Source organism: Echiichthys vipera (assembly GCF_963691815.1).
Source record: "Echiichthys vipera genome assembly, chromosome: 6".
Taxonomy (NCBI): Eukaryota; Metazoa; Chordata; class Actinopteri; order Perciformes; family Trachinidae; genus Echiichthys; species Echiichthys vipera.
Window position 1 is genome coordinate 15,257,639 of NC_139831.1, and position 25,405 is coordinate 15,283,043.

General features: G+C 41.4%; 3 protein-coding genes across 4 annotated transcripts; 2 read left to right on the forward strand and 1 right to left on the reverse strand.

Annotated features, from left to right (window-relative positions):
• Positions 1 to 480: 480 nt before the first annotated feature.
• On the forward strand, positions 481 to 8,635 carry tbc1d10c (TBC1 domain family, member 10C; the record flags this gene model as incomplete). The annotated part of the gene is made up of 11 exons (XM_083914969.1): positions 481 to 539; positions 934 to 1,074; positions 2,365 to 2,464; positions 3,280 to 3,387; positions 3,552 to 3,658; positions 3,885 to 3,999; positions 4,292 to 4,357; positions 4,544 to 4,733; positions 5,093 to 5,250; positions 5,995 to 8,460; positions 8,624 to 8,635. The coding sequence occupies exons 2-11, from the start codon at positions 938 to 940 to the stop codon at positions 8,633 to 8,635; spliced, it is 3,459 nt and encodes a 1,152-aa protein (XP_083771095.1). The 5' UTR covers positions 481 to 539; positions 934 to 937.
• Positions 8,359 to 15,473, reverse strand: rad9a (RAD9 checkpoint clamp component A). The gene is made up of 12 exons (XM_083915173.1): positions 15,230 to 15,473; positions 15,052 to 15,122; positions 14,837 to 14,910; positions 14,575 to 14,623; positions 13,233 to 13,347; positions 12,962 to 13,061; positions 12,484 to 12,590; positions 11,736 to 11,842; positions 11,416 to 11,480; positions 11,235 to 11,333; positions 9,544 to 9,784; positions 8,359 to 9,207 (listed from the first exon to the last, which is right to left on the reverse strand). The coding sequence occupies exons 1-12, from the start codon at positions 15,261 to 15,263 to the stop codon at positions 9,100 to 9,102; spliced, it is 1,170 nt and encodes a 389-aa protein (XP_083771299.1). The 5' UTR covers positions 15,264 to 15,473; the 3' UTR covers positions 8,359 to 9,099.
• On the forward strand, positions 15,040 to 24,613 carry LOC310948134 (uncharacterized protein). Of its 2 annotated transcripts, none has more exons than XM_083915155.1 (8): positions 15,040 to 15,129; positions 17,552 to 19,007; positions 19,095 to 19,246; positions 20,478 to 20,671; positions 20,783 to 20,874; positions 21,400 to 21,535; positions 21,655 to 21,854; positions 22,445 to 24,613. In XM_083915155.1, exons 2-8 carry the CDS (start codon positions 18,132 to 18,134, stop codon positions 22,712 to 22,714), a joined length of 1,920 nt encoding a protein of 639 aa, XP_083771281.1. In that variant the 5' UTR covers positions 15,040 to 15,129; positions 17,552 to 18,131; the 3' UTR covers positions 22,715 to 24,613. The 2 variants fall into 2 exon arrangements, with proteins under 2 accessions (XP_083771281.1, XP_083771280.1); XM_083915154.1 differs by having other exon boundaries at positions 17,552 to 17,845; positions 18,132 to 19,007; positions 20,478 to 20,874.
• Positions 24,614 to 25,405: the final 792 nt, after the last annotated feature.

Consider the following 25,405-nt stretch of genomic DNA (forward strand, 5'->3'; position numbering starts at 1 on the left):
GTAAACCTTTCATCAAGGTTGTGTAAATGTATGAATTATTTCTATCTTGCTATTAATACGTTGCACTCATGTTAGTGTATATTACCAGACATATTTTTGAAAAGAACATTGGAAAGGTTGTCAATCAATTTGGCGGACCCCCTGCAGTTATAATCGCCTAATATTCCTACAGCAAGCAAAAGCAGCACACATTTGTCCAAACAAGAGGAAGCACTTCAAAGGGCATTATCATCATAATACATGATGTGTCAATAACTCTGATGTCATGTTTAATAAATCATATTTGTGCAGCTGAGTATCACTTCCCTGTCAGCTAAAAAAAAGACTATTTTGCATAAAAAAGTCCATTTGGCATCATGCAGTTAGAGAGAGAGAGAGAGAGAGAGAGAGAGAGAGAGAGAGAGAGAGAGAGAGAGAGAGAGAGAGAGAGTGACAGAGAGAGAGAGGGAGAGAGGAAGTGTGTCTTCCTCATCACTGGAGGAGCTCACACTTCACCTCTTCCAACACCCGAGCGATCAAACATGACGGAAATGTTAAAGGTAATTATGTTTAAACTGATATATTTTGAGATCTGACAACTGCCCCTGTGGTTGTGGTTAAGTCTATAGTTGGATGGAAGAAAGTTAATTTAAACTACGACTAAATGCTTTTTTTTTTTTGGTAGTTTTTTTACACTGAGCCAGTCGTAAGCGTGGTTTGGATTTAAGAGGCATTATTAAGTGTGTTATTTAGCAGTAAGGCATGTCCTGTTTTTAACAATTACGACCTTAACATACCCCAGTCAGAGCAGTGTTTTTGGATGGGGTTAAGGTATTCAACATCTTTGATAAATCTACATTTAGGAGGCGATGGACAGTCACGTCAGCTTCATTTAATCATGATGATAGAGTACAGTCACATGCTGAATACTGAGAGCCACCTCTTCTCTGTCAGTAAGATGTTAAGTTCAACGAGTCCAGCCCAGAGAAACTTCAGTGAGGAGGATGGCTCTGGATCTGATGCAGGGTCAGAGGTCGGCCTGGAGCCTGAGACAGACCGCTTTGGCTTCATCCTGACAAACGGATCCACAGCCGGGTGAGTAGTCCCACATCTGTGCTTGTGTGTTTTTACGGCACTGTCAATAACCCCTCACTGTTATCAAAAGTAGGTACACTTGTTCTCTGCACTTTAAGATTATTATATCTATCCCATTAGTAGATCACAGGTTAACTGACTTTCTTAAGGGGCTGTGTGATATACTCTGGAAGCAAGACCGCATATTTCTACAGAGACAACATATCTGACGATCAGAATTTTAATCCAGCGCTTTTATCAAAGACACAGAGCCAATTGGGCAATCAACCCACTGCTGCGACTGGTAAAATGCAGTCAATAGACAATAAACAGGTCATTTTTTTGAGAATAAACATACACTGTGGGCCAAACGATAGAAAAAAGTTTTATGCTAAAGAGCGAAAGAAAGCCTTGTCCACACAGAAAGTAAAGTTTGAACTTTACAGTGATCTTAGATGAGGAGACGGCTCAATAAACCAGTGCATTAAACCTACATGTTGGCAAAAAATATTCATGCATGGTTAATCAGTTCTGCAGAGGCGTGTCATTCATGATGGCTTTAACTTGTGTGATGGAATAATTTTGGAGCAGGACAGACTTTTAACACACAGCTGTGTCGGGCCTGTTGGAAGTGCATGATCCAAGTATGGACTGAAAGCTGGAGAGGTGACAGTTAGCCTCCTGGGCACCAGACCCCTGACAGCTTTGGGCCCCTTACCATGGGCAGTCAACCCCCTGTGACATCTCTCCATTAATGCACGTGTATAGGTCCTGTTTGCAGGTAATTATGTGGATAATTCTGTAGAAGGGTGTAAAATCCATGCCAGAGATTGCAAACTTTGTGAATATTGAGCGCCTTTACCTGCAGATACCAGCAGACTCTTTCAGAATCAAATGACGCCTTATTTACAAAACATTTAATCAAAAATGAAACTATAAGTCTTGGCCAGATTAATCGGTGTACATGCAGGATCAGTCCAGCTGAACTAACTGCTACCTGCCGTCTTCAGGCTTACCCCATTGGTAACATCCTGACCTGTTGCCGTGGAGACATCACACTGCTGTCGTGTGGTTTTCCTGTTTCCTGTCTTGTTTTTCAGAGTGCTGCGTTTCTATAATGACAACACACAAAAGTGCAAACAGCAACTCTGCACTCTGACTTAAAGGTCTCCTGTTTAATGAGCCTTGATAGTGTTCAGTCAATGGATGACACAAACACATTATTTATATATATATATATATATATATATATATATATATATATATATATATTTCACTTACCTGGTGATTTTGTGTGCTGTTTTGTGTCAGGAGTGTCGGCCCGCCACCTGAGTTGGTCAGGCAGAGGGAGACCAAGTGGATAAACATCATTAGCCAATGGGATCGCATGTTGTTGAAGAAGACCAGTAAGGTGTGTCCCGTCTTTTCCACAATAGACATTTTTGACAAGTCGCTGTAAGAAAATACAATATGAAATGAATAATGGCTGAATTCCATTGAGCTTTATTTTGCCAGATGTTCATATAACGTTTGATTGTGTGTTTTGATGATGATGATTTAATTCTTGCTCATTTCCAGAGTAAGGAATCAACAGAGGACGTGGTGCTTACGCCCCCATTAAAAACCTGCTGTTATCTAGTTTATGACAAATAAACAGAAGAAAAAAAACTAATTTTAATTTTTTAAAATGGCATTAAAGAACAGTTTTTAGTTCATTTAAAAAACATGTTTGCAAGTAACAGCGAGTACAGCAGTATCTGTTCAAATACCAAATAGAATCAAATAAACAAAATATAAGATTATCCCAGAAGACTATTTACAAAATATCTACAATAAGTTCAATGCTCATGGCAACTCATTCAGTTCTTTAACGTTCTCATTCAGTGTTAGGGTCCTCTCTGTGTCAAATAAACAAAGCGACGGGATTGTTTCATTTCAAATATTAAAATATGTTTTGTCTACATGAGTAATTGTACAAATGGAACAAACAATTAACACCAGATTATGTCGAAAGATCAAGTATTTTTTAAGGAGTGTATTCGATTTCAAGCATATTCCTGACTTGAAAACATAAAATGGCGTATTTTCCAAACTTTCAAGACTTTGAATGAACCGCAGTGTGTTTGGTAATATTGGTGCTCTTGAGCATTCTCACTGACAACAGTTTATTCTTGTATTCATTTGTTTTCTGAGCTGATTTTGTGTGTGTTACGGACGCCCCTTCAGGTCAAAGAGCAGTGTCAGAAAGGCATCCCAGCCTCACTCAGAGCTAAGTGCTGGCCTCTGCTGTGTGGAGCTACAGACAAGATGAACCACAACAAAAACCTCTACCAGGTAAGAAAACTGAACACACACTTTGGTAAGAGCTTTGAAATCAGCAGCAACAACTGCATATGGTACATAAATATGTTTCATTATGTTTTGTTTTGTCACTTATCTTAAAGACAAATAGTCTAGTGATTGTAAATGGTTGACTTGTTTGTCTCTGTGTGCGTTAGTCTCTGGACTCACAGTCCGCTCTGCAGAGCTGGGTGGATGTAATTGAGAGAGACCTGGACCGACAGTTCCCTTTCCATGAAATGTTTCTTTCCAAGGATGGACATGGGTAAGAGACATTTTTCCTTTTGTTTGTCTCTGTTGACAAACCGATAGCTGCAGGACAGTCCTACAATGTCTTTAGTCTTCAGTATGCCTCAGCTGCTACTGCAACATTTTTATAGTCCTGTCTTTTCTGTGTCTTCCTAGTCATAGGTGATTTTTTTTTATGTCAAAACATACTCATGTCATTTAAATTGGTGGGTAGTGTGACTAATTCCTGTGTCTATGTGCAGGCAGCGTGGTTTGTTCCGGGTGTTGAAAGCCTACACTCAGTACCAGCCAGAGGAGGGTTACTGCCAGGCACAGGGGCCTGTGGCTGCAGTGCTGCTGATGAACATGCCCGCTGAGGTAGCAATCGATAACAACGTAAACCTTTCTGTCAAATAAAGAAGCTGCAAACGCATCTCAGAAACAATTCGGTGATTTAGATAATCACTGGCAAAAAACAAAAGCCCATTTCAGAGATTAAATCTGTACCAGTGCTGCTTTTATCTTTCTGTTAAAAATATTGGCATTCTGTCCCACTTACACACAATTTGGTTTACTTATTATTGTCCAAAACATAAAAGGAGCAACTGTGACATTTTATGTTGAATTATTATCATTTCATGTGCCGTCTTAACTCATGTAACCGTGGCAGGAGGCCTTCTGGTGTCTGGTGCAGATCAGTGAGCAATACCTGCCTGGATACTACAGTCCTCTGCTGGTGAGGACCTGCACCCATGTACACATGCATACAAAATGTACCTGACATTGCACTTAACAAATTATTTACATGTAGGTAGGTCAATTGAATTTCGAAGGCTGATTTTTGTTGATTTAATCCGAATTTGAAGTCAATTATTAGTTGCATCTGATTTCCTGAACTGTCTAAGCGAGTGTACCTCTGTAGGAGGGAGTCCTGTTTGATGCAGCCATGCTGAACTGGGTCTTGAAAAGGACTTGTCCAGCTGCACACAAACACCTGCAGAACCACGGAGTGGAGCCCCTCATGTTCGCCACTGACTGGCTGATGTGTCTCTTCACACGTCACCTGCCCTTCAACACACTGCTCCGAGTCTGGGACCTCTTTTTCTGCTATGGTACGTCCTCCATATAGGTTGACGTGGGTCATAAAAACTAAATGAAAGGAAGGAAAAACATGTTATTTCTTAGAGGCAATAATCTTATTTCACCTGATTAGAATAACATTAGTTAGGTTGCCTGTAGTCAACCATATAAATACTTTATTGCTTTGTGTGTTGTACTATGATTTATATTCATAAATATGCATTAGCTAATAATTTATGTCTAAAAATGCACTACTTTGCAAAACATTAGGAACTTTACTGTCAGCCATTTACAGAGTCATTTGTTGCATAATTTACAGTATATGATGTGTTTGATGTGGCATCCATTTCTATCTGCCTGCCCAAGGTTACCTCTCCTCTCGTCCCGACAGGGGTGCGGGTGCTGCTCCAGGTGGCAGCGGTGCTGGTACGCCGGGTGCTAGGCCGGGCCGAGCAGAGGAAGCTGTGTCAAGGCCAGATGGAGACTCTGGAGAAGCTGAGGGGTGTCAAGGAGCAGGTCCAAGAGGAAGACGACGCCTTCATAGCAGAGGTAAGAATGAAGAGTAGCTACTGTGAAAATCTGGAAAACTAATCAGTTAGCAGGTAGACAAACAAACAAGAGCTTTTCTTACTAATGTTAATGAGGAAAATATATTTTTTAAACATGACAACACAGTAGTTTAACTAAACTAACAGTTTCCGAATTCAAGTGAACCTTGAATTTGGTTAGTTTAAACTGTACCACAGTCAAAATTCAAGGAGAAGCTAAATGTAGATGCTTAATGGTTTGGGTCCATTTGTCCCCTCGGAGGTAAGCATCACTGCAAATCAATACTTATTATACTCTGTAATTACCTTTATTCTATAATGAAACAGTTAAAACCTTGTGGACGTGGTGTCTTCCAGGATGACAATGCACAAGGGTTCAATAAAAAGTGTGATTAGGATGAAAATGGTTCAAATCACATTATGGCCTTCGCAATAACTCAATTTCAACCCTATCCCACCTTGTGGAGAAAATTTTGGACTCTCATCTTCCATGTATCTTTTGATTATAAAGCAGGTCAAGGTGCTGTAAAATACTGTGAAAGCATCAAAACGCTCAATACACGGAAAAACGCACAAACATAAAATCCTGTAAACATGTTCCAGTAGAAACCCAAAATACAAATATGAACCTGAAAATGGACATGATATGGGAGCTTTAAAACACCAAATGAGGGAACATCTTGTCTATAATTCTGAAAATAACAGTACAACAAAAGTAAGACCGTCGTTTTTCTTACTTTCTCAGGTGTGCTCGCTGCAGCTGTCAGCCAGAGATCTGGAGAAGCAGACAGAGAAGGAGTTAGAAAAGTGGAGGAAAGACAAACCGTCATCCACCTTTGACCCCAGAGGTCGCTGCCAAGGATACCGGATGGCGTGGGCAAGGATTAAGCGAAACGAGGAAGAGCGGGACAGGAAAGAGAGAGAGAAAGGGAACCTGTCTGTCCCTCTCGCTCGCTCAGCTTCCACTCTCTCGTTGTCTCCCTCCCTCATTCACAAGAGGTGGAGGAAAGGGGGAAAGGCGAGCACACGTGAATGGGAAGGCGGCAGAAAAATAGTCAGGCATCTCTCAATGGGAGCAAAGGATGACTGGAGCAGCTGGACCGAGTTAAACTTCAAGAAGGTGCAGGGCGTTCAGGAGGAGGAGGACGTAGTTTTAGAGCAACGTAAAAAACAGAGAGAGCTGAAACAAACTGAACAGCAAGAACATTTAGAAGAACCTAAAAAGAAAGACATCCAGCCCGTGGAAAAACGGAGTGAACAAGCGGAAACAATAATCACTGAGAAGGAGAAAAGTCATCTCAAAGAGACAGAAGAAAGCAAAGTGCTTTCAGAACAGACAGAGGAAACAAATATGGAGACAGAACAAACCGAAGGTCTGACTGCTGAAAATATTCTTCGGCCTGCTGAAGTCAAACAGGGAGAGGAGCCGGATTCTTACAGCCAGTCTCAGGTCCTGGAACAGCAGAGTCACGAAAGTGAGCACCTGGAAATTGAGGTGAAAGAAACAAATAAAGAGACAGAAAAACAAGTTTCAGAAAGTGAACATACAGCTACTGCAGACGGAAATCAGAATGAGATACAGAAAGATACTGTGGTAGATGAAAACACAGAAGGCGAGATGCAAGAAAGTGTCGACCCGAGTTCCAATACAGAGGAAGAGGTGATTCAGGATGACGTGAAAGCAAAGGAGACCACAGAAACTGAATATGCGCAACAGACGCAGGTGGACGCGACTGAGACAAGCTCAGAGACAGACAGTCAAGTCGAAGCTCCAATTGCCAAAGATCCGACAACAGAGACACAGACGCAACAGCAGGAAGTGATCACAGAGACAGACACACAGGGAGATGCCTTTGAAGGAAAGCACCACAGCACTGAGTCATTAGCAAGAGCAGACATAAAAGAAGAGTCCCACACCCAAACAGAGACAGAAACTGATGAACTGACACAGACCCAAGAAAGGGTAGAGGGGGATGCAGCTACACAGGAATTGGAAGCTGAAATAGTAAAAACAGATTCAGAGACAGACGCAGTAAAGTTAATATTGTGTTTCCCTGAATGCCTCCAACCAAAAGAAGGCATCGACTTAACAGCTGATACAGACACTGAAGCAGAAATACCAGTTGCAAACAACATTTTGACAGAGTCAAGTGAGGCATCCGAGAAAGAGTTTGATGCAGTACCTGAACCTACGCAGGAGGAAGAAGAGAGATATTTGACTGCACACTCAGAGGCACAGGTTGACAGTGATCCAACACAAGCAGACGAAACGCCGACAGAAACGGAGACCCCTGACACGACTGCACCTCTACAGGAGCAGACGACTTCAACAACACAGGCTGAAGTAGCTGATGTCAACATGGAGCCTGATGGAAAGATGAGTTCAGCAGAAACGAGTACCTCTGAGAAAGCTGCACCCAGACGACCAACGACCCAGGTCACTATGGGCGCAGTGGAGGAGGAAGAAGCTGTTCGAGAAAACACCGTAGAAGAGGACAATGTCTTTGTTTCTACTAATCGGACAGACTCTCCAAATACTGACGGTAACCCACAAGACCAAGAAAAAGATTCTCACCTTATAAGAGAGCAGGTTGAGCGGAACAACAGCGGTCTGACACAGGTCTCCGGGCTTCTCTGCAGCAGGACTTCTGGGGATTGCTGCGTCCGAAAGTCTGGCAACTCCCGCGAGTCCAGGTTAGCACGTAGGCTCTCTGAAGATCTCTTCACCATGCCAGAGAAAAACAGCCAATCACAGTCTACTTCTAAACTCCCTGACGTTAAACACAGTGAATTACGATCCAGTCTTGGAGCTTTAAACCTAACTCAAGCTCCTCCTGACGTGACTGAGAGGACGGCGGTACAGCAGGAGCAGCCGCCACCTGACCTCCCTAAACGGTTCAGTCTCTTCCACAGACTGAGAAGAGAGCAGTCCAAAAAGGCCAAGGGGAAGCCCAAAATGGAAGTCCCCAAAATCTTGATTCAGGACTTCAGCGATGGAACAGGGAAACCGGTCAAGTTAGAGGTGGAGGAGAAACTGAGCTCCAGGGAAAGGAGGAGGCAGCGGAGGGAAAGGGAGAGAAGGGAGAAAGAGGAAGAGAGGTCGAGAAAGAAAATAGAGAAGGAGCTGGGGAAGGAGAAAGAGAGAGAGAGGAGGAAACCGCAGACGAGGGGGAAGAGTTTCCAGGTGCAAGGAGAGAAAAGGAGCAGTGAGGTGAGTCAACCTGCAAAGACGGGATCACAGACGCTTAGACACTCTGCCTCTTTTGCTCAGTCTTACTTTTGACATAAAAATAAATCTTTTTTATCAGATTTGTTTCACTGAGTGATTCAAACCGCCACATCCTGTGTCATCGGTGTTCCTGTTGTGCGGAAAGCCCTCATCCTAAACCTTTCATACTTGAAGCTCTTGACATGTAAATACATTTAAATAAATAATGTTTACATACTTTGAAAATTACGTTTCTTTTATTTAGAAAGCTTTTTTTGTTACACCTTGATCACAAACTGAACAGACGTTGAACGGAAGTAGACAGGAAGTGCTTCATGTCGAGTTTCACATAATCCTAGATCCCCCATTAACATTATAATCCAATAAAACTAGAATACACTAGCAGTGGGCCTCCAGTTCTGTGCTGTGAAGTGTCTTTGCATTGTTTGCCCATGTAAAAAAAAATATATCCACTGTACAACACTTGTAGAGGTTCGGTAAAAAATGGAAAATAAGTTTTCAAGGTGTCCATTTCTTTTCTAGTGCTGCAGGTGGCATGTGTGTAAAAGTCAAATAACACACACACACTTTCACGTCAGTCCATCTGCCTCCTCACATCCATCAGTCTATCACTCTACTTCACTACACGTCATCCTCGCTGTCACTGGCCAACACCTCCTGACTTGCCACTGGTTGAGTGGTCATCTGAGAGGACGGGGGAAGCACCGATCCAAAGAACAAGGAACAGAACTGTGAGAAATGACAACAGAGAGGAATATTATGACAACATATTTGAGTTTAAATGGGACACACAAGTCAGTAATGCAACTTCTATCCGGCCAATTGTTACCTTAAGCCTAGTCGTACATGTCTGTAACTGGATTAATCTTGTACGCCTCTAGATGGGTAATTTTGTGAAATTTAATTAATCTAAAATCAATTACTTTAAAAACATTGTGCTATTATGCAAATAGGCAGCTGTTAATCTGGATATCCATTCTGTCTCATTTACTTCCGTTATACATTATCTAACAGTTTTTTCCATTCTGAGCCTTTGATCTTATGAATGTGGAAAAAAAAACACACCTTCTTATTAGGTGGTCTGCCTGACTCGGCTGTTTCATCTTCCTCCTCCTCCTCCTCACTGTGTCGCCTTGTCCTGTGATTGGCTACAGCCGTCTGCTTTGAACATATGGAATTAGCTAACAGGGGTGTGGCTGAACCCGTAGCCGACGGACCTGGCGCAATACTGGTATCCATGGCAATGAGGTAGGAGTCTATATCATCATTCATGAAGTCATCAGGAGGCGGCGGCGGTACTTGCACTCTGAGGAGATGGACAAGAGCAGAAATATGACATGAGAGAGAAAGAGAACGGTCAAATTCTCTGACCTGTGATATTGTCAAAATGATATAAAAATGTCAGTCATATATATTTTTCTATATCTGCTGTGTGGAAATATTAACATAATTTTGATGACGCTCTCAGCACTGAACGCTTTGTTCATTTATCACTGAAGTTCTTGAGAAAATTTGCAAATTACTTTTCATGTGTCAAGTATATCCATATACAAAAACAGGCTTTACCGTGTGGTTATTTCATATAGACAGAAAACACGCTGTATCATGTTATACGGTATATCTTTATCCAATATATATATATAGTAGTATAGTTAGTTAGTTAGTTAAAGTCCCAGTTGGCAACATTTGTTTGATCATATTTACTGGAACAGACACTATGCTTCGATTGAACGACATAAATCATCCGATTTTAGAAAAAAAAACGCCTCTACATGCACCTAGAGCCTTTTGTTTATTTTGCAAAAATCGACATCGCCCGTATCCTCCTGTCCACTGAGCACAGAGCTGACTGTCAGGCACAGTTTGTGCACACGCCTCAGATCTCCCCTCCCCGCTTGTGCATTTTACAATATCACAGGAACACGCCTCAAGCTAGGCATAGCTAAATGACATTAGCAGTTGCTATCTATGAGTAAATTAGCCAGCCTACCTCCATCTAGCATGTACGCAATGCCGTTTATTGATGAGAGAAGACACGGGCGCGGTCACAGGAATCTGGTGCACACGCACTGACGAGCACTCCATTGAAGAGAGCAGAGGAGCTCAGTGATAGTGGTCAAACAGGTCAACACTGGTTGTTTTTAAAGTGCTTAACAATAAAGTTGAATTGGATTGGATTAGCAGGGAAGGGGCGTGAGAGTTGTTAACATTCTAAATTTGACTGAGTCAACTCGATCTGCCAGTCTTGACGACTGCAGCCCTAAGAATAAAAGGAAACCCCCAAAAACTAATGTGAAAAATATAAGAAGGCCTGAAAAAAAATACTGATCCAGCAAGGCAATGTTAATCAACAAAACCGTGCTGCATTTATGAGTGAAGTGCTTAAAATTCACTAACTCAAGTCAAACTCTTCACAGGCGCTACATTTATGACACTGGTTCATTGTAAGATTTCCTCTTTTTAGAGATTTTCGAGGACTAAATTACGGTTTCTGTCAATTCAATGAGACTTTATTACCAAACTTTAATTAAACCAAGCTACAGACAAAATGTGTTACAGCTGGAAAGATGTACCAGAGAACAACCAAAAATAAGGCTTCCTAGACACAGTCATCGTGGCATCTCTGCAGAGTAATGGCAAAACTGTTTTTTTTCACCAATTCAATAGTCTTTTTTTTTTAAAACTAGCTGTAAAGGAAAAGAGCAGCCTATCACAATGTTTTCTACAATGCCGATCAATATTGTTGGAGTTTTTACCGTTGGGTGTTGTTTTTGCGGAGGTTGGGGTCATCAGAGAGCGTGGCCAGCACGAAGTTCCCCTCCAAGACACTGTCTGTTACTGAAAGCACTATAGGGCTGACATACACATAGGGAATGTAAGCATCAGTACATCGTTGTTACACATGTGATTAACTAACATCAGTATGAGGTTGTGTACCTGCCCGGTTCATCAAAGTACATAGAAATAGGGAGACCAGTAGACTCTGCAAACACTAACAAACCCTGGAGGAGAAATGACAGAGACTCACTTAGAAAATTACAATCTGCTTAAGAATAGTTTTGGTTTGGATTTTATCCACAAGGGTGAATGCACCTATTTAAGTCACTTTGGATACAAGTGTCAGCAAAATTAATATTATCTGATAAAAATTTAAACAAATGTCAAATTGTCCTCTTTGGTAAATGTCCCAATCTTCTCCCTCCTGACTTCCTCCTTTTCTGTTGCTCTCTCACCCCTCCCTTTGGCCCCTGTCTCACCCGTAACTCCTTTAGACAAAAGGTGACGCTGTTGTGAGCTTGGACGGCAAAATGGTCAAACTCATCTGAAGCCAGGCACAGCTCGGTCAGCATGGCCTTGGACTGGTCTGAGAGAAACAGAAAGAATAGTAAAAGTGAATAATGACAAAATCAGGAAGAAGTCAACTCTTTGATTAAACTTTATACTGTTATATTTTATCTCTGTTTACTTGAAGAGTTGAAAAGTTATTTGCCCAATGACAGGCAAGAATACACAGTGCAAGTCTGCTGTTGTGTCTTTCTACCACACAAGGGCACCACTGGGTTCAAATCCAACCTCTTTCCTCTTTGTCCATTATTTCTCCATGACATTAAGCAACATAATAACAATGTTATTTTTGTAACACAAAGCTCCTATGAAAACACAATGACTCATTGGGGCTGTGGGATTACTAAATATAATTAAAAACGCCCATGTTATGTTTGTGTTTCCATTTACTTTTCCTCTATCATGGAAAGTTTTACATTTTCTGGTTTACTGGTCTGTTAACTAAATACAGTGTTTGAAACATCTGTATACAAAAAACAACCCTGGTTGGATTTGAGTACCGTATGTTTTGTCACACTAAAATTATGATCTTTTTAGTTATAAATTCCTTGAGTAGATTAGTTTAAAAAAACTGTGAATTATGACTTTGTAGAACACAGTTCACAAGCTCTTTAAAGATTATTAAGTATGTTTGTCACTTCTGGGTCAAAAAAGACTTGCCTGCTTCTTCCTCCACATGGTTCCTGACCCACATCCGTTCATCACTCACTAACACAGTCACTTCTTCCAGAGATGGAGGAAAGTGCACAACTGTGTCCACCAGCAACCTGAGAGCAAAAGGAAACAAAAAGTGAGCTTTGAGTGAGAAACCACAAAAAGAAGTAAACAAAACACACACTATTCATGGAGTTGGACCAATGTAACACTCTGGTAACGTGGTGAGTCGACATTGGCCTCATTGCAGGTTCCTCTTTGACAACAGCTACATCATTTACCTTTACTTGGAAATGTTTTTCTTTATTAATTCAATCAACCAACTGTCGTCTAAAAGTATCTAATAAAAGTAAAATAAAAGTAATAGCTTTAAAAATCCCTGGACATGACACAGGGGTGTTACAGAGGGTTCAAGACTGAAAAAGAAAGAAAGATCAGCTCTCTATTATTTTAATAGCAAAGAATGTAGAAAGATTTCACAGACCTGGGATGACATCTGAATACATTGGCATAGCTGTCTTTATCAAACACGGCCTGTAAGCTTTCACTGTCCTGGAAAGACAGGTTATGTGTCTTCATGAGGCCTGCAGAGAAAATACCAACAGACACTTTGAGTACAGTGCGATGAATGTTTTATGTGTTACAATCACTAAAATATGTTAGTATAAATATGATGTAATCCTTTTTGAAATCATCTGTGTAAAGCATTGTGAGTCATTGAGAGGTAGACTAAGTAGGAAGGGAAGCTCAGGTACCGTGTTTGCAGTGCAGGGTGAAGGTGAGGCGGTTATTCTGCTCATCCAGCTCGATGTGACACTTTTCCACCGTCTTCTCCAGAGTAGCCAGAGACCTGAATACGGCCTGCACACTCTGACTCACACACAGAGGAACATAAGAAGGGGAACAACATAATCATACACAAGAAAACAGACTTTAAGATCATATGCACTGGGATGATAAGATGTTTGCACCATGCTTTGATCTGCACAACTGCAAGGGGTGTTAAAGGAAGCATGGAGGTTTTGCTAAAATTTGCACAAAGATAACAAGGCCCCATCAGGCTAGCAACACAAGTTGAGAATGGAAACTCTGATTCATTTATTCATTAGATTCTGCTCTGACTCATGTAAACTGGATCAGAGGTACTAGTACCCCAGGGAGGTCAAATTACTGTAGTTGCCATAGCAACCTCTGCTACTTTGAAATAAAATGTTTTGGTAAAAAAATGGCTGTGATGCTGATCTTTAGTATATTTAACACAAAACACAATAACTAATAAACAACCGGCTACATTAGGTAGTTACATTAGGCACAAACCTTGAACACTGAGCCTGAGAGATTCGGGGCTCAACACTAAGCATCAGCTTTTGGTTGCAAAAACTGTGAAGATGGTTGCCATTTTTAGCTACCTTTTACTTTGAGTAATTAAGATACAATTCAGTTACACATCAGCATAATAATAGAAGTGTGATATAAAAGACACAAACATTTACAGATGTCCTTTTTTCATTTAGTTTCGGTTTATCTGGTTCTTTGTCAGCTCTTTGCCCATTTGTTTGCAATTGTTGACGGGTTAGTCTGACATTTTTAAATGCACCAACACACGTGCAATTTTCTGGTTTCGGTTCGGACTGTAACACCAACATTTAAATATCACTAATGCAACAAATATTTACAAATATTTATTAAGGGATGCACATTTTCAACCACAGGCCAAGAATTGGTTGCCAATTCCTCAAAATGGTTGCCATGGGCAACTTGACAACTGCTACAGTCGAGCCCTGCAGCATCAGTGAATCCTAATGAACACATGCCTTATGTTAAAGTGGTGGCATGCACGCAAGGTTGACCTAACCCAGTGACAAAAGAAAGCAAATAAAACCAGACTAAACTAAAACAGCTCCAGAATAACTGCCTTGTAAGAAAAAAAACATACTGCAGTAATATCAGAGGAGAGGTGGTGTTGATGAAGGATTACTTGAGCTCATGTGACAGGATTTTGGAGTATATGTCATAGAAATAGGGTTGGGAACACAGAAGATTACAGTCCATGTAAATGCATTGAACATGACAGCTCATCTCTTTCTCTCAACACACCTTTATCGCCATCTTGCAGCGGAAGGCGTGCCCACTTGTGGAGGTGTACCTGCACAACAAATGGGAGGGAAAGTTGGCTTAAAACTCCTTAAAATGACACACACAAATGTGATGTTCAGTGACTCACTCTCTCTGTCTGTCTGTCTGTCTGTCTGTCTGTCTGTCTGTCTGTCTGTCTCTCTCTCTCACACACACACACACACACACACACATACACATACACGTACACATAAAAATGAATATAAGTGTTGTGCATTTGCACCTGCTGAAGAAGAGTGGTGCGAACAGGAAGCAAGCATATGCCGACCGAGAGGAGTTCACAGACCGCAGGGCCAGCTACAAGAGAGAGAGAGAGAAAAAACCCAAATGAGTACATAACCATTCACTGAAGCAAAGTGTGCACCAACAGGAAGCAACAAGACTACATGCATGGCAGGAGGAAGCGTTGGTGCATTAGACAACATCAGAGCAGCTCACCCCGTCCTCCTGAGGCTCCACATAGAGCTCATCGCCGATCCTGGACAGAGACTGGATGGATTTGGCCAGCACTGCAAGGTACATACACACCATAATTACTATTAACAGATACGTATTGTCATGCTCTAATGTTGTATTTGAAGGTATGCTTGCAAAAACTACAGGAAATATTTGCTACCTTTGACGTTTGCTCCTGTCACGACGCAGTCCATCTCTGCAAACTTACTTTTCTTCGTAAAGTTAAGGCAAACTGGGCTGAAAGTTAGCCGAAGTTTGAGGCTAAACAACCACAAAGAAGTGAGTCAGTTGGGCTTTAATATGTTGCATGCCGAGCAGAATCCCCCCTGCTGCCGAAAACATATTCCGTTTAGTTATATATTAGATTTTTACGGTTTAATTTCAACAGTGGCTCCACTTAGAGGTCTTCCTTTGCGTTGTTTACGCCGCCATTACCCGCTTCCTTAGTGTTGACCAATCAGAGAGGGAGGAATTAAAAGGGGGCGTGGTATGACAACGCATGCGCAGTGGGTTTCTAAAAGACTTTCTATCTGCTTCATTGTAAATGACCGTTTATGCAAATGTTTGATATGGGATTATTATGGTCGACAAATACAAATTCTTATATATATTGAAGTACTTTATGCAGGGTTCGGGAATCCTTGAAAACATTTTGAGTGGGCTTTCTCCTTCCAAGCCTGACACCGCAGAGCTAACTCCTCAGGCCTGTACTCTGCTGTCCACTTACATCTCAAGGAGAAAGCCCACTCCTTTGATGACAACAATGTCCAGACAGAGAGGACAAATGGTTTAAGAAGAAGAAGAATTACTTTATTTATCCCACAACAGGGAAATTGAATTTTTTCACTCTTATTATTAATTATTATTATTAATTAATCATGTCACACACACAGGCCGGAAATACACACACATGCACAGACAGGACCTATACATCCAATTAAGGAGAGATGTTAGAGCGAGGGGGCTGCCAGTGACCAGCGCCCCGAGCAGTTGGGGGTTCGGTGCCTTGCTCAACAGCACCTCGGCAGTGCCCAGGAGATGAACTGGCACCTCTCCAGCCACCAGTCTACGCTCCATACATGGTCCACACAGGGACTTGAACCAGCGACCCTACGGTTCCCTGCCAAGTCACCTATGGACTGAGCTACTGCTGCCCCAGTTTATATCACTTTATAGCATCACTACATCACTTTATTAGTTGTACTGTAACTTATTTCAGTAAGAAATGCTGCTACACTTTTAACACTGTTATCACTTATCGCTCCTTATCACTTATTTAGTTTGTACTTATTTTACTTCAATATGCTGCTAACTCCTCAGGCCTGGACTCTGCTGTCCACTTACATCTCAAGAAGAAAGCCCACTCCTTTGAGGACCACATCCTGGACAGAGAGGACAGATGGTTTGAAAGACGAGTAAAAGAAGCCATCTATGCAAAAGTAGAGAAACCATCGCTTAACAGAGGAGGAGGTTTGAGACACCACTTATCTGCAATTTACAATGCTGCCCTTTCATCTCTTCCCAGGAGATTCAACAATCTAACCTCAAAGAACAACTGTTCACAAATGGCCCCATGTGACTCCAACGACTGTCATCAAGACTCAATAGAGCACTAACGAATCCGAAACCAACTTCCCACCAACGACGGCCACTCTATTGACAGTCATTGGCACTTGGAGCACAAAGGGTTTCATAGCCCTTGTGAGAAGTTAAATGCCTGGATCTCCCCACCAGTTTGTTGGACCAGTCCCAGCCTGGTCAGATGCGTACATGAACTGATGAAGCCTCTTGGATGAGAGGTGAAACGTCTTCCTAGACAAATAACCAAGTCCAGTTGCTTTTGACTGAAATAGCTTTGGGGGATAGGGCTACCAGGGGTTGGGTGGACAATCATGCACTGCTCGCACATATATTGTTTTATTATTAAGATCATTATGGTTATGATGATAATTGTTGATATTTTTATGGTATAATATAAGATAATATCTGTTCTTTGGTAATATGATAGTTCATTGGAGTTTTTCCTGTTTGATCACAATTTTAAACATTTTTTGTATCTCCAGTCTCCAGTAAAGTGTCATGTTTGGATTATAAAACCATTATATTTTATAACTACAACTACAACAACAACAACAACAACAACAGTAAAGACTTGCTTTGTAGTTCAGAGAAAAAGGACATAGAGTTCATAGAGTTCCTGCAAAAAGGGGTTATTCCAAAGGTCATGTTGGCATTTTCTTATTTCTTTCATTCTGAAGAAACATAAATAGCAGCTGCTCACTAAATGCCCTGTAATTACAACTCATGGGTCATGGCGGGAAGAAAGAGGGTGTGTGCACATGTGTGAGCAAGGGAGCCAGGGAGAGAAATGGGAAGGAAGGAAGGAAGGGCAGATAGAAAGATGGGCAGAGACAAAGAGGGAGAGTCACTGTTAGTGCATAATTATCTCACCTCACTGGTCTTTCTCGTTTTTCTGCTTCAGGGTGTAAAATCTGAGGAACGTTGCAGTGCACCGTCTCTCTCCTCCTATCACCATTGATATTAACGGCTGTTTCTGAAGAGGTGTGACTCAAACAACATTTGTGTGCTGAAACCACAGACGTTTGGTGAAAGAGAGACACACACGAGGGGACGAAAGTCAGGAATAGTTGTGTGTTTGGCTCGACTACTGCTGAAATGTCTGTGGATTATGGAGGAGTGGCGCCAGCATGACAGTGAAACTTCCATGAGAAACAGCAAACAGAAGAACTTCTATCCTCGCTGAGGAAATTAAACCGTAAGAGATGGACCTTTCTTGATACTTGCATTGAGAAACTGATAAGAAGATAATGGACAAAGATTGGAATATGAAAACAGACGCAGACAGCCATCACAGGAGTCTTAAGGGGTGACATGATTCACTCGCCGCTAACTTCTTTTGTAATTGTTTCCTGTGTCTTTTTTAAAGCAACACGTTACATAAGACTGTGAGAGATCCGTCCTTGTTTAGTGGAATATATTGTTGTATTTGCATGCACTCACTGTTGACTTCAGGATTTGATACACAGCAGTTCTGTTCCTAGATGTCTCACTCACATGATCCAAAAGACACTCAGGCCTTGCTACAGTCCATGCTGCAGAGACTGAAGCTCCAGCCTGGAAAAGAGGGCCAAGCACATCTGCTCACACCTGTACCCACCGAAAATGCTTCCACATGGGGGCAAGATGGAGAGAAAGGAGCCTCCAACATCCAGAAAGCAAACAACAGTCCTATAAACGGCTTTGAGTTTACCTCTAATGGTGTCTCCTCGAAAGAGTTTGGGATCTCTTCTGCGGACGGTAACTTAGACCTCAAAGTTGGGGAAATACAGCAACCAGGTCATGGCTGTGAAGCGGACAGGAGTCTCATTTCCTTCCCCTCCCAGAAAGTCAACATTGAGGGTGACACGGGTGAGGACAGGGTGTTGGGACAGTGTGGGATCACCCTAACAGGAACGGGGCAGCTGTTTCCTGCTGTATCACTTAAGGATGCTGAAAGTACTTCCTTTGAGGGGACTGACGGGGAAAGGGGGAGTTTGGGGAGTTCTGCAATGACAAGGCACTTCCCTGGTAATAAAGATGACACAACAAGCCTGGGACAGAACCAGGAGCTGAGTTTTACGCCCAAAGACTATGTGTGGTCCTTGAAGCCCACAGATGCAAATGTTGACAGAGGAAGTCAAGAGAATGACGTTTCACATATGGGAAATGGAGATTTTGGAGCTTTGGCACAAAGTAAAGTCATGCAGGTTGTCCCGACAAACAGCAGCTGGAGAAGGAGGCAGAGAACGTCCGAGAGCAAACCAAGGAGATGGACTCAGAAGATCAGGGAGAGATGGAAGGACAGGCCAGGGAGTTTTGGCAAAAAGGTAAAAGAGGAAGGAGGGACAGTAGACCGGAAGAGTGAGCAAGGGACTGAAGTGAGTAGTGCATTTTCATTCATTTCTACTGTCAAAATTTTAAAAAAATCAACTGAAAAGTGAAACCGCAAGATGTTTACTTTATAGATTTCACCTCAAAACCAGCCATTGAAAGCAGAAAATCGGATCAACACACCAACTACAGAGGAAGAAAGGACCCTCCATTCACCCAACAGCAGTGATCCCAGTGACATCCCTCCTACACACACAGAGGACAGCACTAACGAAGGATATATGAGGTAATTTACCAATTAATTGTCCTAAAAATGTAAAAAATTTCAAACCAGTACTGAAGACGGCATGACACACGACTGAACGTTCTCACAGTCAGCCCTACAGCGACACAGGTAAGATATGTGAGGTATTTTGTTACCAACAGCAGCTGTGATATTAGTTTGGGCTGATATTTGTGGTCTGATGTGCCAAAACACACCCCTGTCACTGACAGCGTCTGTCATCAGTCATCTGCAGTCAAAGCTTTGTGGTGCATTAAGTTTCATGTGATTTTTTACAACTGCAGTGCACAACAGAAATGCCATAAAAGGAAACGTTGTCAAACAGATACCTGCGCACAGAGATCCTCCATGGACCAATCCCATTCATTCTGACTGAAGATGTAAATCTTTAAAAAAATTGTCACAAATGTGTAGTTTCATTTTTTTAAAAGGCTCACTTATTCGCCCAAACAGCTGGATGCTGGAGTTTTTTCACAAACATGACTCAAACAGGAGTGACCAGAACATTTGTTGGGGACTAGTCTCAGCCTTCGATTAATACACACATGTGGTGTACAGAGAGTATATACAGTAGGGTTCGGCTCAGGCTGCCTATTTCAGTCCGAACCCGACCCAAGTCACAGAGTTGTAACAGAGCCCCAACCTGAACCGGGCAGGCTTTTTGTTTTTATGTCTGAACTCAACACAGTTAATGTGAGCTGAAGCCCTGAGTTTGTGTTACATGAATATTTACTGCTGAAATAACTGCGTTCATGCAATGTCATGTAACAGGCTAAATAACAAACACCAGCACTGAACAGGACGCCCAGCACTGACAGTAGGGACAATACACAGACAATACATAGTTTCCTTTATTTCAACTGTAGTTTTTAGCACACTGAAATAAAAAATGAGTAAAACAGTGAATTTGTTGCAGACTATTCTCTGCAGTGGAGTGGATTGTGTTTTTTTTTTCTGACATAAAACAACCTGCACATCACCCACTTGTCCGAATATTCACCAAAAAAGCAAAAAAGATACAAATTATATCCAGCATAAAGCACAGAAACACACACACACACACACACACACACACACATGCGCGCGCACACACACACACATATATAAAGCATATAAAGTATATGAAACAAAGTGTTATGCGTACATTTGAAGCATGTCTGGTTTGTAATTCCTGACTGTGAGGCAGAGGTGACGTCATGGGCTGCACTTTAAAGAATCCCTTCTCTTTTTCCAGGTTGACCAGTGACTGTGAGTTTGGCCTGGGTTCGTTTAGCTTGCTGGAGGAGATCGTCACGGGTCAAGAGTGGGCCAAGTTCCTAAACCCCAACCAATCAGTCGCCTCAGCCAATCAGAAACCACCAGAAATCCTAATCCCACCAAATCCTCATGTTAGCGGTCCATCATCTCTGATTTTGGACCAACAAAGAGGTGTGAACAACCGGTGGAGCTTCAGGGGAACTGAGGCATCACCAGATTTAGATTTCAGCATGGCACAAATATCGCCAGATGCTTTCCAACCTGTCAGCATGGACGTTTCAGAAAGAAAACCAGCTACGGTACGGGATACTAACAGTGAGGCTGTTCAATCAGAACCAATGGAGCATGGACATAGACCTCCTTCGTCTGTAGAGGTTAGATCTTAAGAATCATGCATAATTCATTATTTTAAAGGTCCCATATTGTAAAAGGTGGGATTTCCATGTCTTTTTTTTTTTAACTATAAAGCAGGTTGAGGTGCTATATAAATACTGTGAAAGTATCAAAACGTTCAATCCACAGAGAAATGCACACAGCCCGTTTTAAGCTCAGATGCGTCAGACCAGGAAACGGTGACCAATGAGAGCAGACTGGACTTTTTTGGGTGGGGTCTTAAAGAGACAGGCGCTAAAAGAAATGTTTTAGACAGAGGGTGAAGACAAGTATATTAAGACAGACAGTATGAGAAAAATAATGTTGTTTTTTTTTTGTTTTTTTTTACCATTAAGGTATGTAAACATGTTCTCAAAATGAAATGATTTTATGGGATCTTTACCAGAAACAATTTGATTTAAAAAAAAAAAAGGAACCAAAATGAAAACACCCATAAGCACATTTTCTAATGAATTTGACTTTCTCTTGTGAGCTTCTCAACCTGTTATCTGTTGTTTTTTTTGCAGCCTGCAGATATGCTGGACAACTCAATGTTGAAGAGCAGAGTCCACTTCAACAGAAAGAGACAGCATCAGTCAGCTGAGAGGAGAGACGACAGGCTTCAAACTGGGGAAATGAGTGATGGAAAAGAGGCAGACAGAGGTCCGAACAACTTCATACTCTTCATCATCACATGTTTGAGGCATTTGAGTTGAGAGGTTGTCTGATGTACCTGAATTGATGTTCTTGGAAAGTCAACTCGCTTGTCTATCTTCTCACAGTCGGGTCCATATCTTCACTGAGACGAACAAGCAACCATGTGATGGAGGAGACAGGAGAGTCACAACATGATGACCTTGTGCCTTTATACTCTCCTAAACCTCTCTCTCCATTTACTCCTTTTGCTCCTGCTCCCCGGGGTGTCCTCAAGCACTCCATGTCCCAGGATTCACAGTTCTCAATGGAAACAGAGACAAAAAGGGTGGGTTTATTTGGATTGTGTCTCACACTGCCTCCTTGTGGTGTAAATACATTATAAATCTAAGCATGTTGAGTCTGAAGTGTGATATACTGTGAATAAAGCACACTCAAAATAGTCTTTATCATATTTTTGAGTGTGCTGCTGAAACTGTTCTCCCACAATGCAACTGTGAAACTGCTCCAGAAACAGAAAACAAAAAGAAACAAAGACACAAAGTTGCAGTTTAATTGCCTTTGCGTGACGACTGTATTAATTTAAGCTGTAAAAAAAACCGATGAATGCTTATGTTTTATATTCTAACTGCATACAATAGATTCATATATGATACAGCTAATAATTTATTGTTGTTTGGGAGAAGCTGCAGCTACATGAGGTTGAAGATGTCTTGCACTGTAGATCTTAAGTTAACTAAACACGGCTGCAAATGTCATTATAATAAGTACTAAATTAAATAGTTATTTCCATGAATCTATTATTCAGAAATAACAGATATTTCATAATGATAAAATTAAATAATAACCAATTTTGTTTTTGCCAATTTCTGTTTATCTTTCCTTTTCTCTTTATCTATTCATCCTCCTCTGGATCAGAGGCGAGTCGAGGAGAACCGGCAGGTCCACTTTTCAGAGGAGGTGGTGTTTATAGCGCCGCCAGAGCATGACCTGGAGGCGTCAGACTCGGAGCAGGATTCAGGAGCAGAGGAGGACTCTCTGATAGAGCAGGAGTGGGAGGTGGAGCAGGCGGCGGTAGGGGAAGCGGCTGCACCTGCACCAGCACCAGCACGCCGGTCTGCTCTCCCTGCCTGGATACTGGCTCTGAAGAGGAGGAACACAGGGAAGAAGCACAGACAGGGACCCTAAAACTGCAAGAGCATTAAGTCTCACAGACTCTTTCTTAAAACGATTTCTTCAGTTATTTAGGCACTTAAAGCGCCTCTCTGTGTTCCTCTCCACATCACCACCGTTCAAAATGATAATAGATCAAGTTCACCCCTCGCTGTTGTTTTGTCTTTCTCAACTGGATTATACACCAGTTGTGTTGATGCAATTTGGTTGCTGGACTTAAATATTCTTTCACCAGCTATTATCAGAGATGTTGTGCTCCTCCTCTTCCTCTTCCTACCCCACATCAATCTCACACTGACCAGCAGCAGACTGTCTCTTCGTAATGGCTCTCTGTCCGGCCATCCCGGGAAATTAACCCCAGAGGAGGAAAGAGAGTCGGAGCTGAAGCATTGGCTGCATTGATGGTTTTTTGACTGTCTGCTCCTGAAATGTTGAAACATTATTTCGAAGCCATTTGATTACTGGAATCAGAGAAATTATTATTATTGTTCGGGCTCACATCACTCATCACTTTTAGGATGGTACACCCTGACAACATTATCATCCTCTGTGTTAGTTTTTACGTACTGGGCTATAGCTACAATGAGTGTAGCAACACGGAAGACAGCAGAGCTACAAGACAAACAATAAAGGAAGAGTTCAATATTTTGGGAAATTCGCTTCCTTCCTTTCTTTCTGTGAGCTAGATGAGAAAATTGATACCCATGGAAATATAATGACAGTAGAACGGACATTCCCATCAGTCAAGAGTGGCGGCCATTTTAACGTGTACACTTGCCATTGCAAATAACTGTAAATGTTGTAGCGGGCTAACTAATATATTTATGGTCAATGCACAATCGAGATATAATTCTCTTCTAGGACGTGAATTTGTATTTGTATTTATTTGTTTATTTTTAAAAATGGGACAGAACATATGAATGAACATTTACATGTAAATATGTGTTGGATTGTAGCCAGGTGGCTAATTTGCATCCCGTGTCCCATTGGTAGAGAGAAAGAGAAGAGAGAAAGTGAGAGGTATCAAAACAAGTAAAAATATAACAGAAGAAAATAAGGCATAGCATAAAAACAACAAAACTTGACAATGACAGAGCCGGCAGTAAAACAACATATAATATAGAGTGGCAATTGCACATACAAACTCTGGTTATTATTGCAGAATGCCTGGTAAAGTGCACAATGCTATTGCTGACTGTACATAATAAAGTGCTTGAATTTAAAGTACTTAATTGCCCATGATAAAGTGCTAGATTAAAACCAAAAAAGACCCAAAAAAAGGACAAAATTCACGTTCTATATAGACCTTTTCAATGGAAAGATGATTGGGCCGACCTCATCTCTATAAAAAGACATATGAATGTTGACTCTGAAGGCAATGTTACAAGATATAGGAGAAAGAAGCAGTCTGGCTTTTCTGTTAAACTAGTCAACCATAAACAGTTCGATGTCCTCTCAAGTTGTTTCTACTTTGATACCGCTCTCATGTCTGGATCTGTCAAGCCAACAAATAGTCTGGTACATAAACCCCCCATGAATAAAATATAATATGTTAATAAGTGAACTTGTAACTTGCTTAATCAACGTTCCTGGTTTTTGTGCTAAGCTAAGCAAACTGGCTGCACACATACTGCAAAGACATGTTATCCTTGATAAATGTGAGAACATATTAAAAAGAAATCATCCTCCAGCTACCTCATTAACCCAGTTGCATTAATCAACTCATTTAAAGAAGTGACATTATCTTCTTTTTTCCTGTTCCACAATTACAGAACTGAGTGCATTGGCGCGCACAAACACACACACACACATGCACACACACGCATGCACACAAACACTGTTATAGTAGTCAGAAAACCATTTATCCATCGTCCACAGATGAGCTACAGCTTTAAAGAGTGACCAGAGGAAACATTCAGAGAGATAGAGTACTTCATGGCGCTGTGTATCATATTATGTCATTTCCATTACATGCATTATATTGATTTGTGTGATTAAATTAGTACATCAAATTTTGTGGCTAACTGCTGTCAATTCCTCTCTGTGGTCTCTCTTCACAGCTATCTTCCCTCGTGAATCACTGTCAGAGCCATTAAGAGGCTCTTTAGCTGATCGATTAGCGCACTGGTCACAGTTTATAGTGAAACAGTGCTAAAATGTACAGTATGTGAGAGCGCAAGAAATACAGGGAATTACATAAATGTCTGAGATAAAAAAAAAAGTGGAAGTAAACCAGAGCGATAAACAGAAAAAGAGAATCATAATGTAATTTTGGATTAGATAAAGGAAGAAGATGAATGAAATTAGTCCATTAGTCTTTACAGTAACATCTACTGTGCCTCATCACCCAGAAGTGGTCTAATAATGGCCCATTTGTAAACCTCAAACCACACACACATTTATCCCACTGCAGCACTCTCATAAAAACACACACACGTCATTATTAACCATGTCTTTACATCCTTAAGAGACTCTCGTGACTCTTGTGCTTTTATGTGTGCAGGACAGAGAAGAAGGGCAGATGGTGAGTGTGTGAATATGACAAGAAAGACAAATTCTCCAAAACGTTACTCAAATAGTTTATTATTTTCAGCACAGGTATTGAACATGTTTGTTTTTTAATTCTTTCTCATTCAAGCAAAGCTAACAGGAAACGAGAAGGGGATTCATTCAGCTTTGATATTTATAGCTGACAAACAGGAGGTT